The following is a 14742-nucleotide window of genomic DNA, read 5'->3' on the forward strand; positions in this document are numbered from 1 at the left end:
GTCGTTTATGGAGATGATATGATTGGTATACAGTAGACATGTTTAATGAGTAAATGATGAAATGTAGATGTTGATGTTGATTAGTGTGAAATGAGTAAAATAATTCTTACCTTTTTCTAAACGTTTGCTGTTGTTATTATCTACAGGAATTTAAAAAGAGTGGTTTTCAACATTTACTACAAACTCGAGCATATATTTTTTTTTATAATCGGTTTTTTACTTCTCCTTTTTTTATAATTTACAAATAGGTTTCTTTTGTTTTGTTTTTTTTTTTTTTCTTTAGCTTAGGTTTTGGAAAAAAAGTGTAAAATTATTTTTCACCTTCAATTAAGTTGTTCTCTTACTATTTTGTAGGAATATAAGTTGTGGTTTTAATAAGGCTTACAATTAATAGAAATTAATTAATCTTTTGAGAAAAACAGGAAAAATTGAACCATTATTAATAAAAAAACAAAGTTAACAGACATTTAAAAGAAATTAAAAAGACGTACAAAAAACTGTTTCTTAAATAATAAAAGTTGGTAAAGGTATTACAATTAAAACAAAAACAATTAATTATTTATTATTTTTAATACACAAAAAGAAGAACTAGAGTCACGTTACAAATAAAAAGAAAAACAAAACATATTTAAAATGAACAATTTAAAAAGAGATTTCAGTTTTAAAAAATTAAATAAAAAAAAAAAATCAGAATTGGAACTCCTTTTAATTATTAATTTGTTTGTAATTAATATATGTTATATAATAGTGTTATAGAAAAACAAAGCTAACTCACACAAAAAAAAAAAAAAACAACAAATTTAAGATTACAAATATAAACTGTGTCACTCTTTCGAACCTAAACTTGATTTAGAAGAGTGTTTTTATATAATAAAATAGTTGTTAATAATGAAAATAGAAAAATAAAGTATAAAATTCAAGGAATCCCTGTGTGTGCTATAATATATAGTTTTCTTTAGTTCTTAGGTTTTTTTCTTCTTTTTTTAAATATTGTGTTTGTTTCCCTTTTTTTAATGTATGAATCCTAGATTTAACTTACTTGGTAAAGATTATAAATTGTGTTTTAGTTTTATTTTTTTTTTTTCTTTTTGTTTTTTGTTTTTAACTGTGTAAGTGTGTTTGTGAGTGTTTTGGGGCGGGAAGGGGTATTTTGGGCAATACACTTTATAAAATTGTTATGAGAACAAAAAAGTATAAAAAAACTCTTTAGGATTAAAATTGAATTTACAAAAATAAACAGAAATATATTTTTTTAAATTGACTTTTCTTAGTTTAATTTAAATGTTAATTGTTAATAACTGAAACTCCAAAATAAAATTCTCCTAAAATTTCTTTTAGTGTATTGCTTATGATGGTTGTTGGTAGATAATTTGTTGTGTTTATGTTGTTTAATGTATTGATTGGTATTTTTTTTGTTTTTTTTAAATATAAAAATAAAAAAGAAGAGTTTAATGATTTGTTTAAAAAGAAAATAAAACTTAAAAACTTATTATATTAAATAATTAATTAAGTTTAAGTATACGTTTTTTTCTTTTTGTTTAACTCCTTAACGTTAACAGCTGGCTGGCTAGAAAAAAAATACAAGAAATTATAATTAAAACTTAAACGACGAAAACGAATTGTAAAAAAATGTATAGTTTAGTTTAAATTATTATTTTGTAAAGATTTCTTTTAGATTTTTTTTGTTTTTGTTGTTGAGTGAATTTGTTGCTGATGAAGTATAGAAATAGTTTTTTGTTTTATGTAAAATATTGTAGGTTTTTTTGTTGTTGTGGTATTTGGTTGTTGTTGACATTAGTTTTTTGTATTTTTTTCTTATTTTTTTTTTTTTTTTTTGTTTTAATTAAATTTGAACTTTATCAATTAAAATATTTAACCGGATTTCAATGTGATGCAGTCTGTAAATATAGAAAACACATACAATTGTTAAAACATTTAAATAAAGACATTAGACAATAGTTAGCGTGGCTAATTAGTTGTAGTTAAATGAAAATAAGCTGTTGCTATTTTGATATTTTCAGCAAATAATTAAAATGCTTTGTTTGTGTCAATAATTAAATTAAAATGTTCAATTTGTTTGTATATTTTTTTGATAAAGAAAACAGGCCCACACCTTTTTTTTTTGAAAATTTGTTTGTAAAGAAAAAATAAAATTATATTTTCTTGTACAATTGAACAGATTTTAATACAACTTAAAATAAAATGATTATTAATTAATGATAAATAATAAATAGTGTTCAAATCACTTGAATAAGGCAGCATTTTTTTTTAACGAAAGAAAAGTAATTAATTGTTTCTACATTTGAAAGCTTCTAAGGTTTAAATTATTTAAATAAATTCCTTATTAAAGTGATTTGTACCTGTAAATGAAAAATGAGCAATAAATAAACTTTTAACAATTTTTATATATTATTATGGCGTTTAATTGAAAACTGAAATATATTTCTATTGTTAAGAACAAATGGATCTGCAATAATCTGCTAAATTTTTCAGCCAGGTGTCACAAACATATGTTCTATGAGACCTTGGAGATTTAATAAATATTTCATTTACTTTTAAGTTTAAGTAACAATGCGTTAAGCAGCAATGTTTCAAAATATATTAAAGCTTTAGAACATGAAGATTAAAAAATATCGAAGATTAGAAATTATGTTGAACATTTTTTAAGATATTCTCGTAATCATGAGAATTTAGTTGTATTTAAAACTAATTTCAGATTTAAAAATTTGTAAAAAAGTTTCAAAATGTTTATGAATTTTAAATGAAATCTCTATCTATAAAACTCTTATTCCTCTTGTAAAGAAGACGGGGTTTCCAAACCAGAGTTTTTATAGAAGTTAATTAAGTATCTAATAGTTGCCAAAGGATAACAATTATGGGAGGACCGATATGAAAACAGTTTTGTAATAATCAACTTCATAGTGGTTTGGAGAATTGAACAATGAAGTGAAGAATATATCATTTTAAAACAATAGTCATTATTCCACTTTTATAACTCTCACTCATTAAAGAAATTTCATTTTCAGTTTCCATTAAACAAACCAGCAGCTAAATTTTAACAACAAACAAAGCTAAAGCAATTATTAAACTAAAATCTAAAAAGCAATAATAAATAAATAAATAATTAAATAAATAAATATGTAAATAAAATATTCAACAATTATAAAAATAATTGCGTACTTCACACTTTTCTTCGGGGAAAATTTCTTTAAATATTCGCTCTATTAAATGATACCTAAAAGAGGAAATGGGAAATAAACAATTTAAATTTTATTGGAATTTGAAATATTAATAAAAATAAAAGCGAAAACTTACTTTGACTGTAAACCGCCACCTGGTGGAAGACCCTCAATATTTCTATCTCTTAAAGCTACCAGTAATTCACCATAATTTACGGCCTCAAAACTTTCAATTTCCTCTGTAAGAAAAAGATAATATGGGTAACAGAGAATTAGCAATTATAAAGTTTCAAAGTGTTATAAAAAATATAAAAATTGAGTACTAAAACTACCTAAAATAAATAATTTACATTTTAAATAATATATTCATAAAATTATAGTTTCCATATGGTTTAGTTTAGAGATTCAGGCATTCTGTTCAGTAACTAAAAACTATAATTCAAATCTGTATACAAGCTTTTATTTTACTTGTAATGTTAATTGTTTGTTGGTTAAGTTTTAATTTTGAAACAGTTCAATATTTTGAAACATGCAATATTATGTTCGGAAATTCCATGTTATATTTGAAACAAAATTTTCGAAAATTCGAATAATTATATTTTAGTTCTTTTTTTTTTTTGAAAAATAACAATTTTTCGAACATAAGTTAAAATTTTATTATGTTATGTTCTAAAAAATGAGTTCTGGATTATGATGATTTCGAAAATTCGAACTAATGATCGAAAAATTATTTTTACAGTTTTTTCTAACATAAGTTCGAATTTTATTTAAAATCTTCATAATCTAAAAGTATTTTAGAAGCTTTAAATGTTTTTCAAACACAACTTCGAAATTTTGAATATAACATTACATTTCAAATCTAGAAGACTCATAAATATATAAAAAAAATGTTGCATTCGAATTTCGAACTTGAGAATTTTAAAACTAAAAAATATTCATGAATCGTAAAATACTTTCAATTTTGATTTGCTTTTTTTTAATAATATTATAAAAGCTTGTTATAAACATATATTTGTTTAATAATTATATTAATAAACATTTTAGTTTGTTTTAGTTACCGAACAGTTTAATTAATTTATAAAAATTAGTTTAAAGTTTTTCTAAATATTAGGAAAATGAGTTGGAAAACGTAGTAATTTATATGTAAATGTTGTTGTTGATTCTACAAAAGTGTGTTTGTTAACAAATACATTTGCACATGCTGTTCTTACAAAATAAATAAAAATAAAAACTATTTATTACAATTAAATTATTTAGAATCTTAAACATAATCATTTATTAAAGGTTTAAAGAACACTTTATGTAAACCTTTGATAAATTATTAAACATAAGATCCTTAAGAGTTTTTAGAAAAACAAAAACAAATACTAAATCAGTGGGAAAAATATAGCCGTAATAAATTAATCATAAAAATTTAAATAAACATACCTTATGCTCACACTTTACATTTTTAAAACGTTAGATTTTCTCTTTTTTTCGAACACAAAATAATTTAAAAAAAACTTAATTTTTGGTTTTCAAAATAGCTAAACTTTGAAAAGAAAATGATATTTTGCTACAAGTTGGATGAATGTTAAAAAAATTTAAATAATGAAATTTTGAAACATGTAAATTGTGTTTTTTACTTGATATAAATTAGTCATAGTTAAACAGAATATTTAAAAAAAATATCCTTTATTAATAATTTATTAATATTTATTGCATAAAATATTACAATTTCATATTAGAGTTTATTATTTTGTTTATAAAAACATATTAATGAGGCGTCAGTTATACAAAGTAATTTATTTTCATGATGATACTTTTATTCATTGTTCTAAACTTTTACTGTGAGCATAAGGTTTTATTACAAGACTTTACAATATAGAAATAATGCACTAGATATGTTTTAAATTTATTGCTTTTATAATTATTAAGGAAATTCGTTAATATTAAAATTTAATTTATCTTTTATATAGTAATATTCTATTTTTATTTATTTCATAACTTCATTCTTTGTTTCCTTTCATTTTTCTGATAATCATGAGTTTCGTTTTGCAGTCATTTATTTCATTTTCTATTTTTATGTTCATTTGTTAATCTTTTTGATTTAATTTTTGTTTTGTTTATATCAATTCCGTATTAAATATTAAAGTTCTTAGCTAATTCGTTTTATTAGTTATTTAGTAAGTGTTTGTCATATGTTATAAAGTTAAATGTTGATATTAAATATAAGATATTTTTGATTGTTTGTATATGCTTATCTTTAAACTATATTTTATCTGTAATTGTATAATTTCTTATATTAAACGTTGAATTTTTGCAAATATTTATTTACGTTTTTTTGTTTTGGTTTTGTTTGTCTATTAGTTAAGTTAAAATATGATTATTCATTCACGTATTTGGAATTTATACAGCAAAAATGTATGAACAATTAAATTGTTTGTTTCGATTAAGATAACAGTAATTTCGAAAATTATTATTTAACTTGCAATTTTAGTTTGTTTATAGGTAAATTGAAGTCAATTTTTTTATCAGATTTTAGACTTTAAAAAGACTGATATTTCGAACATACTCTAAAAGATTGTTTTCAGAAACTACAATTAAAATTACTTAATATTCATAAAAATTTTTGAAATTATTTTCAAAATTTTTTACTTTCGAAATTTGAAAAATTGTATACTTTTTTTTTTGAACTTAAAAATTTTGTTAATTTTTAATTACGTTTCAATATTCGAAATTATGTTCAAAATTAAAATATATTATAAAACTGTAAATATTACGCTAAAAGGATTCTTCTAATGTTGTGTGTTTATTATTTTTCCAAACTATGGTTATGAGAATTTCAAATGATATTAAGAAGTAATTCAATTAAATGAAGCTTCTAGATCATACAAATTCTTTTACTAAGAAACTGCAGTTTAGTTTCTAAAGATAATTTGAATAAATGTTCATTAATTCGAAAACCCTTCTACAGAGTCTTATATTTTGCTACAATTGAATGAAAAAATAAGGGTTATATATTAGTTATTTACTTTAAACGTTATTTTCAGGTAGAATTTCATAATTCTAAAACTAAACTAAGAAGGTATATACTGAAAAAAAAATTTTCTACTAATTAATTTCCATAGGAAAATAATCATACTCTACACGAACTATGGCACTAAGTATTCGAATAAATATCGAAGAAAAAATTGTCTTATAGGCTTGATTATATCAGTTAAAACTTTAAGGCTTTCGTATCTATTAATCTAATATCTTTAAAGAACTTTTTTGTTTTAACTTTTTAACTTAAGAACTAAAAATTTTCAACTACTACTAACTCTAGGTAGTAAATTTCTAAAATAAAATTTATAAGTATTTTAAGAAAATTTAACTTTCAATTATTTCTTAAAACTTTAATAATTTTGTACGTACTTTAAGTTACAACAAATTGAGATTTTAATTTCTTTAAAAAAGAAAAAATAACAACTAAAAATAAATTAACAAATTTGATAATGTTTAATTCAACATTTCAATAACAATGATTTATAATAACCATTCTTTTAAACGTTTTTAATATATTGTCTATGGCAGTCAATTTCCAAACAACATTAAGTTTTACTTCCTCCTATTTCTTTGTAAAAACGTTTAAACAAAAATCAAGTTTATGGGAAAAAAAATATAAATATGATATAATAATACTGTATTATAAGAGCTTCTTTTAATATAATGGAAGCATTTACTTCCTTTTAGAAAAAAATATGGCACATAGTGGTTAAAAATAATTCAGTGATACGCGGACCACTCTGAATTTATGCCCAAACTGTAATTAGAGGAACTAATATTGAGTAGTAGTGTTTATGGTAATGAGGAACATTTTGTATGATTTCATTTCAAAATAACAATCTTTGGCAATTTTAAGCTTGTTATATATGAGAGTATCGCGAACAAACTATTTGAGGGGTCTGTTTGTCACTTAGTTCTGGCTATATCAAAAGTTAATAGTAAATATGTTTATGAATATAATTTAAAAACAAAATAAACTTTTTAAACAACCTCTTGTAATTTTCTCAATTTCTTTTTCCAGCCGTATATCGGCTTCTAACGCTTCTTCGGTAGGTTTAGGTGCTCCAGGGAAAGCTATTATAATGATACTCATATTATCTCGGCTGCCCTGTAAATGTAAGAGTTATAAAAATAAATTACTTTTTAATGCATACAATGACTATAAAATAAAAATTATCAAACTTACCTTATTCAAACATGTATCAACGACTTGATTGGCTATGGCCACCAAATCATCGGTGATTTTCAGCCTCGAGTGTATAAAACTGCAGACATCTTCGTTAGTCATAACATCCCAGATGCCATCACAAGCTAAAACTAGAAACTCATCAGTATCCTGACAACTTTGACAGAATATTTCTGGCTCTGGCGAAACCAACTGTTCACACTGTCCTTTTTCTTTGACATTTTTAAAATCGTAATCGCCCAAAGCTCTTGAAACCGCCAGAGTGCCATTGACTCTCTTAATCATGACACTGCCGCCAGCATTACAAATACGTTCCTTTTCCACCGGCAATATGGGCTTATGATCTTGTGTGGCAAAGACTGGGGAGCCTTGACGACATAAAACGGCACGCGAATCACCACAATTTGCTATATACATCTGGGTGGGAGAAACGAATGCACAGACGGCTGTAGTGCCACCACATTTACCAGCATTTATATTAAGTTCGGGAAGCTTGCGCATTTCTTCGTCAATACGCAGGAAACCGGTACGTATGCCTTTTTCGTGATCGCCATCTTGGAACTCTTGTGTATTGACAATATAGTTTAACAGATACTTGGCACAATACTCTGACACTTTACAACCGGCATGACCATCGAAGACAGCAAAAAATGACCAGTCTTTTAGATCTTCACCAAGATCTGCGCAGGCATAATAGGCATCTTCCATTTCACATCGCCAGCCCTGCATCGAGCTAACACCGAAGTGTAATTTATTACCTTCGCCACTGTCATTGTGTTTAGCAGTTTTAGGCTTATCCAGGAATCCGCCCATCACTTTTGTTCATGCTGTGTATAGCAAGAGCGTGAGTCAAATTATTCCTTTTCTTTTCCTGCTCTGTGCTGTTATTGTATTCCTAAAGGTAATATGATTTTCTAATATGAATTTTGTATTTTATTTTAATCTGCTGTATTGTTAATAACGATTTAGTTTATTTGTAACTTCTGTTTATGTTTTATTTGGAAATCCAATAAGAGGTAGATTGTGTAGAGATCAATAAAGTCGATAAAATTCTGTAAGGTAATAAAATTAATTTATTTAAAATTTTATCAAAATTTTAGATTTACTTCTAAAATCTTTTAAAGATTAAAAGAACAACGTTTATTTTGAAAATATCCTGACTATGACACTTGTTTATTTTAAACCCATTCAGTTTAACAAATGTTTTGATTTATCGTGGACATTTTCTGAATGAGTTTTCCATAATAAAAACACCAGTTGCAACTACAATGAATAACAACAAACAACAATGAATTTGAAAAATCAATAATATTGAGTCAGACGCAGACGCAAAAATACCAATACATCAAAGCACTAAATTCCCGATGATGATGATGATAATAATAATGAAGAATTTAATAATAAATCTTTAAACATGACCAAAATACACAATTAATAAACATGTGTAAAAAACAAAACAACAAACAAATATGACTCAAATATTTTACAAGTATTAGGAACATCATCAATACTAAAATATTTTGTTGCAATTACATTAAATACTAGAAAATAATGAATTTATCAAGGAAAGTTTTTCAACAAAAAAAAAAGATTCACAACAATCAGCTGCTGCTGCCATAAAATAAAAATTTATGTGTAGACATCTCAGTTCACAAGATTTATTTCATTATTGGTAATAACAATGAACATAATTAAAACATTTAATAATTAACAATACATACTTTAATTTTCAGAACTAATAATTTTAATTTCTTAAACTTTTGAGAGTTTATAACTTGTAAAAGATTTGAAATAAATTAAAAAAAAAATTCACACGGCTGGCAGACAGACAGATAAAAAACCTCAAATGATAGACAGGATTATATCACAGGTTCCATCACAAACACACACCGCATTGGGTAAAAATAAGTATTTTAATAATATTAACTATAAAAATCAAAAATTTATTTATACTTTTTAGAACTTCAAAACAAAAAAAATATCGTCTACCTTTTCCACACTATTATTTTATAATTATTGGTATAATTTTCTTTTAAAAACACTAAAATATTTTACAAAAACAAAACTTTAAAATATAGTTTGTTCGATTTATTCTTGTTTCTTTTGATTTGCAAATAAATAAAATAAAAATTCGAAAATCAAATAATTTGTACACAAAAAAGCAGCGCAAATATGTGAAAAACCGAAGAGAGGGAAATTATTTATCTGCGTTTTTCTTTTTTGCATTTTCGCCTTTTGAAAATGACAGTGTCTGTTAGTGTTGCCATATTAAGTATTTTCTAATAAAAAAAGCAGCGATTTTTATAACCCCTTCTGGAAGATGCTGTAATTATTAAAATTGTCTTTCCGCTTTAATTTTAATTATTCTTAACATATAACTTCTTAACAAGTCGGGAAGGTTTAAGTCCTATTCACTTTTCACAACTATATAAATGTATCTGCTGGTATATAAAGTGGAGTTCTATAGCTTGGCCTAAAGAATAAAAGTAATTTGCGAAAGATGTGCTGATACAATATGGACCTATCATGCAATATATTTTTATTTCAGGTTGCATTCAACATTTTCTTGCAAAATCTGTCAAGCTTCGTTAGAACAGTTGAAGCAAATATACAAACTTTTCAGGACAAGAAGAAAAGGTAAGAAGCCTAAAGTCCATTATTACAACTTGCCAAAGCAACAAAGGCAGGATTTTATGGTGTAATATTTCTTGCACTCAGTACACTTACAATAACGACACCCAAGTTGAAATATTACATAAATAATCCTTCCTAGTGCATTAAAATTCAATTGAAGTCTATTCTCTTAATAATAGAAAATATATAAATTAGTTTTTATAACAATTTTATTATTTTTTACATACCTTACAGAATTATTTTCAAAATTGTATTTTTCTTGATTTAATTGAACATTAACGGTCAATGCATGAACTCTATTATTCAAAATGACTTAAATATATATTTTTGCATCCTTATATAGAGTTTTTTGTGAATCACACACTTTTGTTAGTCATGGAAATAACTATATATATTTCAAAATGATATGCAATTTTTAAAGCATTCGCTATTTATCAATGTTGCGTCACTGATGTGCTTGTTACTTTGATCTGCTACTTGAAATTAGCGCCATCAATAATAAAATCGTCATTGTGTGAAAATGCAACAAAACAATAATACATAATTACACAAAAAACCGCGAAAGTTTGATTTCTAAAGTGACAATGAAATAAGGGTTGCCAGCGCTCAAAAAAAGTTAATATAGTACTTCAGTCATGTTTACAGGGGAATATTTTTGAATTTACTTTAATTGCATTAATTTTTGAAGGGTACAAGTAGTTTATGATTTTATAAAAAACGGTATAACACTATTAAATCTTTTAATTACAGCCAAAGAATAAAACTTTCAGACAGCTTAAAAATTTTATTAATAAAAGTGAATTCATAATATTATAACGGTTCGAATATGGCTACAACTTTGTGTTATATAAACGGGATATCTGTTTTGCAATTAATGGCTTATACTATCGAGGCACATATAAACCGATTTTATATTCTTATAGATGCTCATTGCACTGCCTTTAATTAAAAAATATTTGTTTTTTTAGACAAGAAACTATTAGTTTAAGAGTTACAAAAAGAGCTTTAAAGGTTTTTTAGTTGTATACATTATATCCACTGTTCATGCACCAATCTAGACCATACAACTTATTTGAGTATGCCTTGAAAAGTTTTTCCAATAATTTATAATATGAGCAGTAGTTATTTCAATAAATCACCGCTAAAACGGTACCGAAAATATTACAAAGTTTGAGAAAACATTTCAAGCTTTCATTTGGTTAATATAATATACCGTTGGAAAGAATATAAAATGTAAAGTAATTTTATATATTGAGTGGACCGGTTCATGAACTGTGGTGATAATGCATGTATATAAATTTTACCAAATTTAAGAAATCTTTAATGTTATTCAAGATATTTCTCTAGTATTCTCTGTTTTTTCTCTCTGGTGAAATCCATACAGATTTTAGTTAATTTCTTGCTTATTTGTTATTACGATTCACAAAACAAACAAAAATATATACATCTTTTAAGGTATTTTCAGACTACAATACTGAGTATTAACACACTTCAAATTAAAAATATTATGAAAATAATTCGCATTTTCAAAAAATCAATCCGAAAAATACATTTTATGTTTACACTATAATATTTGTAATATTTTTTTTATCCAATTTTCAATTATTTATGCACTTTTCGTTCTTATTTTTAATGTATTTTACACTTTTTGTTTGTTTTTTATTGTATTTATAAAATACATACCGAATACGTTTGAAAATAAAAAGTTTTTGAATTGTTTTAAAAAATTTATAAATACCGACCGTATGCCAAAAAAATCAGTAATATTTTTGAAAATCAAATTACAAATTATATTTAGACTAGTAAATTGTATTATGATACAAACATTTTTGACAAGTATTAATACTCAGTATTGTAGTCTGAAAATACCTTTAACAAAATCCTTAATATAAAACCTTAAGTGAAAGCTGGCAACTCCATTATTTATTTTTTTAATTTAAATGATGTAAATACGAACATAAACAAATTAAATAAATTAAAACAATATCATTTGCTAAATATTGTTAACTATTTTTTATTATTATGTTGAATAAAATTATGATAGCTATAACGTTACTTTATTAACTTAAATGTTAATTTATTTATTAAAAAGAAGTATTTTACAGTTAAATACTCTTTAAGTTACATGACCCATATATAACAATTAAACGCTCTATGGTCAACACTGTTTTTATAAGATTCTAAAATTAGAAAACAATATGACAACATCGTTGGCCAATAATTTGCATTGTTTTGCAAGGAATATTTTCGTGTGGTCGGAAATTTTTCATATTACAGACCAATGGAAATTAAATACAAAACGAAGCAAAACAACAAATTATTTTCAAAAACAAAATGAAATAATGTTCACAACATAAACAATGGAAGAATGTGCCATTAAATAAATTCCTCCTGACTTGTCTGTCTTTCGGTATTTTTTTCTTATAAGCTAAACACAAAAAGAAAAAATACTGCGAAAATTTTGTTTGGTTATGTTCATTTTTTTTAAATGAAGACAGGCAGACTTTTTATACGCACAAACACACAAAACAAATTGCAAGATGTCTCTTACCACACAATTTATTAATTTTTTGTCGTTTCAACAATTTATTTTATAAACACCAACTTCTTTTTATGCGTTTTTTAATTTGGAATTAAATAAAAACTTGCCTTTTTCTCAACTATTTCTTATTTTTTTTGTTCGCCCGTATATTTTTATTTGTCGCCTTCACCACTTGACTTCTAATTTTCATTTACACACCGATAAACACTTGTTATTTTTCACATTAACATTGAATTTTATATTTTAGTAATACAATTTTTCAATTGGCGTATGAATATTTTGTTTTGATAGTTACAATATTTGCTAATTTTTTCACACTTCTTTTTGTATTACAAAATAAATATGAAAATGAAATTTTTCTCGTCGTTGCTAACACGGTTGTTTATAGAACGCACTGAAAAATTTTAGAACTAATTTAACGACTGTAATTTGTAAAAAACGCTGATTGCGCGACAACCCTGCTTGTAGTTGGTAAGTAAAGCAACTTTGCGATTTTACTTTCTTGGTAGGAATTTTAGCGATTAATAATAAACTGTAACATTTGACAGAATTCTAGTAATTTAGAACAAAAACTTGATTTTGTGCGATAGAATGAATACGGTTCCATAGTTGAATCAAAAAATCTACTATAATATATATAGAGTAAGTAGGTTTTTAAAAAATTAACTTTTTGCAGTTTATGAAAGTCGCTTTTCGAACTATTTTAAGTTCGACTTTTTTCAACTTTCTTTCGAAATTTTGAACTTTTTCGACCTTTTTCCGAAAGGAAATAAATATTTGAATGTAATTTCACAACCAAAACGTGTCATACATAACACAGAAAGTCGTAAAACGAAATTAAAAAATTGTATAGGTAGAAACTTCAATTCGAATAAAAATAAGTTATATTAAAAACACAAAAAATGTTTTCTTTATACTTGAAGCAAGAATTTGAATGAAGAATTTTTTTATTTTATTTATTTTTAAAATTATATTTATAAAATAAATAATTTTATTTTATAAAACAATTTTACGAATCAATGAGTGTCATCTCTAATTTTTATCGGGTATTTATCATAATCAGCTGTTTGTTTTTTTCCAACGGAGACAAATAAATTACAGAAAGATGCAAATAAATAGAAAATATTTAACTTAATTTGTTAAAATAATGTAACAAATAAATGCATTTTTGTATACACACATTAATGAATATTAAAAAAATTACAAAATAATGAATTAAAAAAACAACATGGCGATGAACTGTCAAAACGAATTACGAATGTGTCGTAGAAACCAGTTAATAATTGGCTATTGTCATTCAGAGGCCGAATTAAGTAATTCAACTGCTCGTGTGAACTTGGTATTAGGGTTCTATAAATCGACTTTCGAATAATCGAACAATAGACTTTTTGACGAAAAAAGTCGAAGTCGACTATTTTGTTCCAAAAAAGTCGATAACACGACTATCGTCTGTGAAAAAAGTCGACTTTGTAAATAAAAGTCGAAAAAAGTCGATAAGTCCAAAAAAGTCGAAAAAAGTCGAATAAAGTCGAAGAAAGTCGAAAAAAGTTGAAAAGTCGTAAAAAGTCGAAAACTAGAATATAGTAGAAAAAAGTCAAAAATAGTCGATAATTTTAAAAAGTTGAAGAAAGTCAAAAACTCTAATATAGCCGGAAAAACTCGAAAAAAGACAAAAAATAGTCGAAAAAAGTCAAAAAAAGTCGAAAATAGTCAAAAAGTCAGAAAAAGTCGAAAAAAGTAGGAAAAAGTCGACTATTTATAAAATACTTAAAGCCGAAAGTCTAAAAGTCGACTTTTAATTAAATGAAAAAAGTCGAAAAATCGACTTTCCATAAAATGCAAAAAGTCGTAAAGTCGACTTTTAACTAAATGAAAAAGTCAAAAAGTCGACTTTTCGTTTCAACTATAGAACCCTACTTGTATGATGCAGTTCATAATTGTGGGTTGAATAACGAAATGAAGAGCGTGAATGTCGAATAATTGCTTGGTGGAACGAAGTAAAAAAAGGGTCGGTAAGTCGACTATCTTGTAGGAAAAGGTCGATTTTGTAAATAAAAGTCGAAAAGATCCAAATAAGTTGGAAAAAGCCGATAAATATTAAAACTGATTTTTTATGTTCCAATTCTTCACAGAATTTCAGTTAAATTTTGTACTAAAAATTTACATTATTCTAT

At 24.8% G+C, this 14742-nt stretch overlaps 2 protein-coding genes across 5 annotated transcripts in view; one reads left to right on the forward strand and one right to left on the reverse strand.

Moving 5' to 3' along the window:
• The window catches only part of LOC119601188 (dynein assembly factor with WDR repeat domains 1), a 2865-nt gene extending 2392 nt beyond the window's left edge, over positions 1–473 (forward strand). The window contains exon 5 of the mRNA XM_037951958.1: positions 1–473. This exon is cut by the window's left edge and continues 181 nt beyond it. Coding sequence (XP_037807886.1) covers positions 1–17 — 17 coding nt within the window. The 3' untranslated portion in view covers positions 18–473.
• A 1296-nt stretch (positions 474–1769) lies between these two features.
• The window catches only part of LOC119601180 (protein phosphatase 1B), a 260061-nt gene continuing 247088 nt past the window's right edge, over positions 1770–14742 (reverse strand). Inside the window, exons 1-6 of one of the 4 annotated variants that reach the window (XM_037951934.1) lie at positions 12676–12973; positions 7393–8444; positions 7197–7314; positions 3316–3418; positions 3181–3235; positions 1770–1898 (exon numbers count right to left, since the gene is read on the reverse strand). In XM_037951934.1, coding sequence (XP_037807862.1) covers positions 1884–1898; positions 3181–3235; positions 3316–3418; positions 7197–7314; positions 7393–8205 — 1104 coding nt within the window. In that variant the 5' untranslated portion in view covers positions 8206–8444; positions 12676–12973 and the 3' untranslated portion in view covers positions 1770–1883. Of the gene's footprint in view, positions 1899–3180; positions 3236–3315; positions 3419–7196; positions 7315–7392; positions 8445–9381; positions 9592–12577; positions 12974–14742 lie in introns of those variants that run through there. The other 3 variants (XM_037951936.1, XM_037951938.1, XM_037951935.1) reach the window with 3 other exon arrangements.

This window comes from Lucilia sericata, unplaced genomic scaffold (assembly GCF_015586225.1).
Source record: "Lucilia sericata isolate MDLA Ls3-8-SP2 unplaced genomic scaffold, ASM1558622v1 Contig000147F_arrow, whole genome shotgun sequence".
Classification (NCBI taxonomy): domain Eukaryota; kingdom Metazoa; phylum Arthropoda; class Insecta; order Diptera; family Calliphoridae; genus Lucilia; species Lucilia sericata.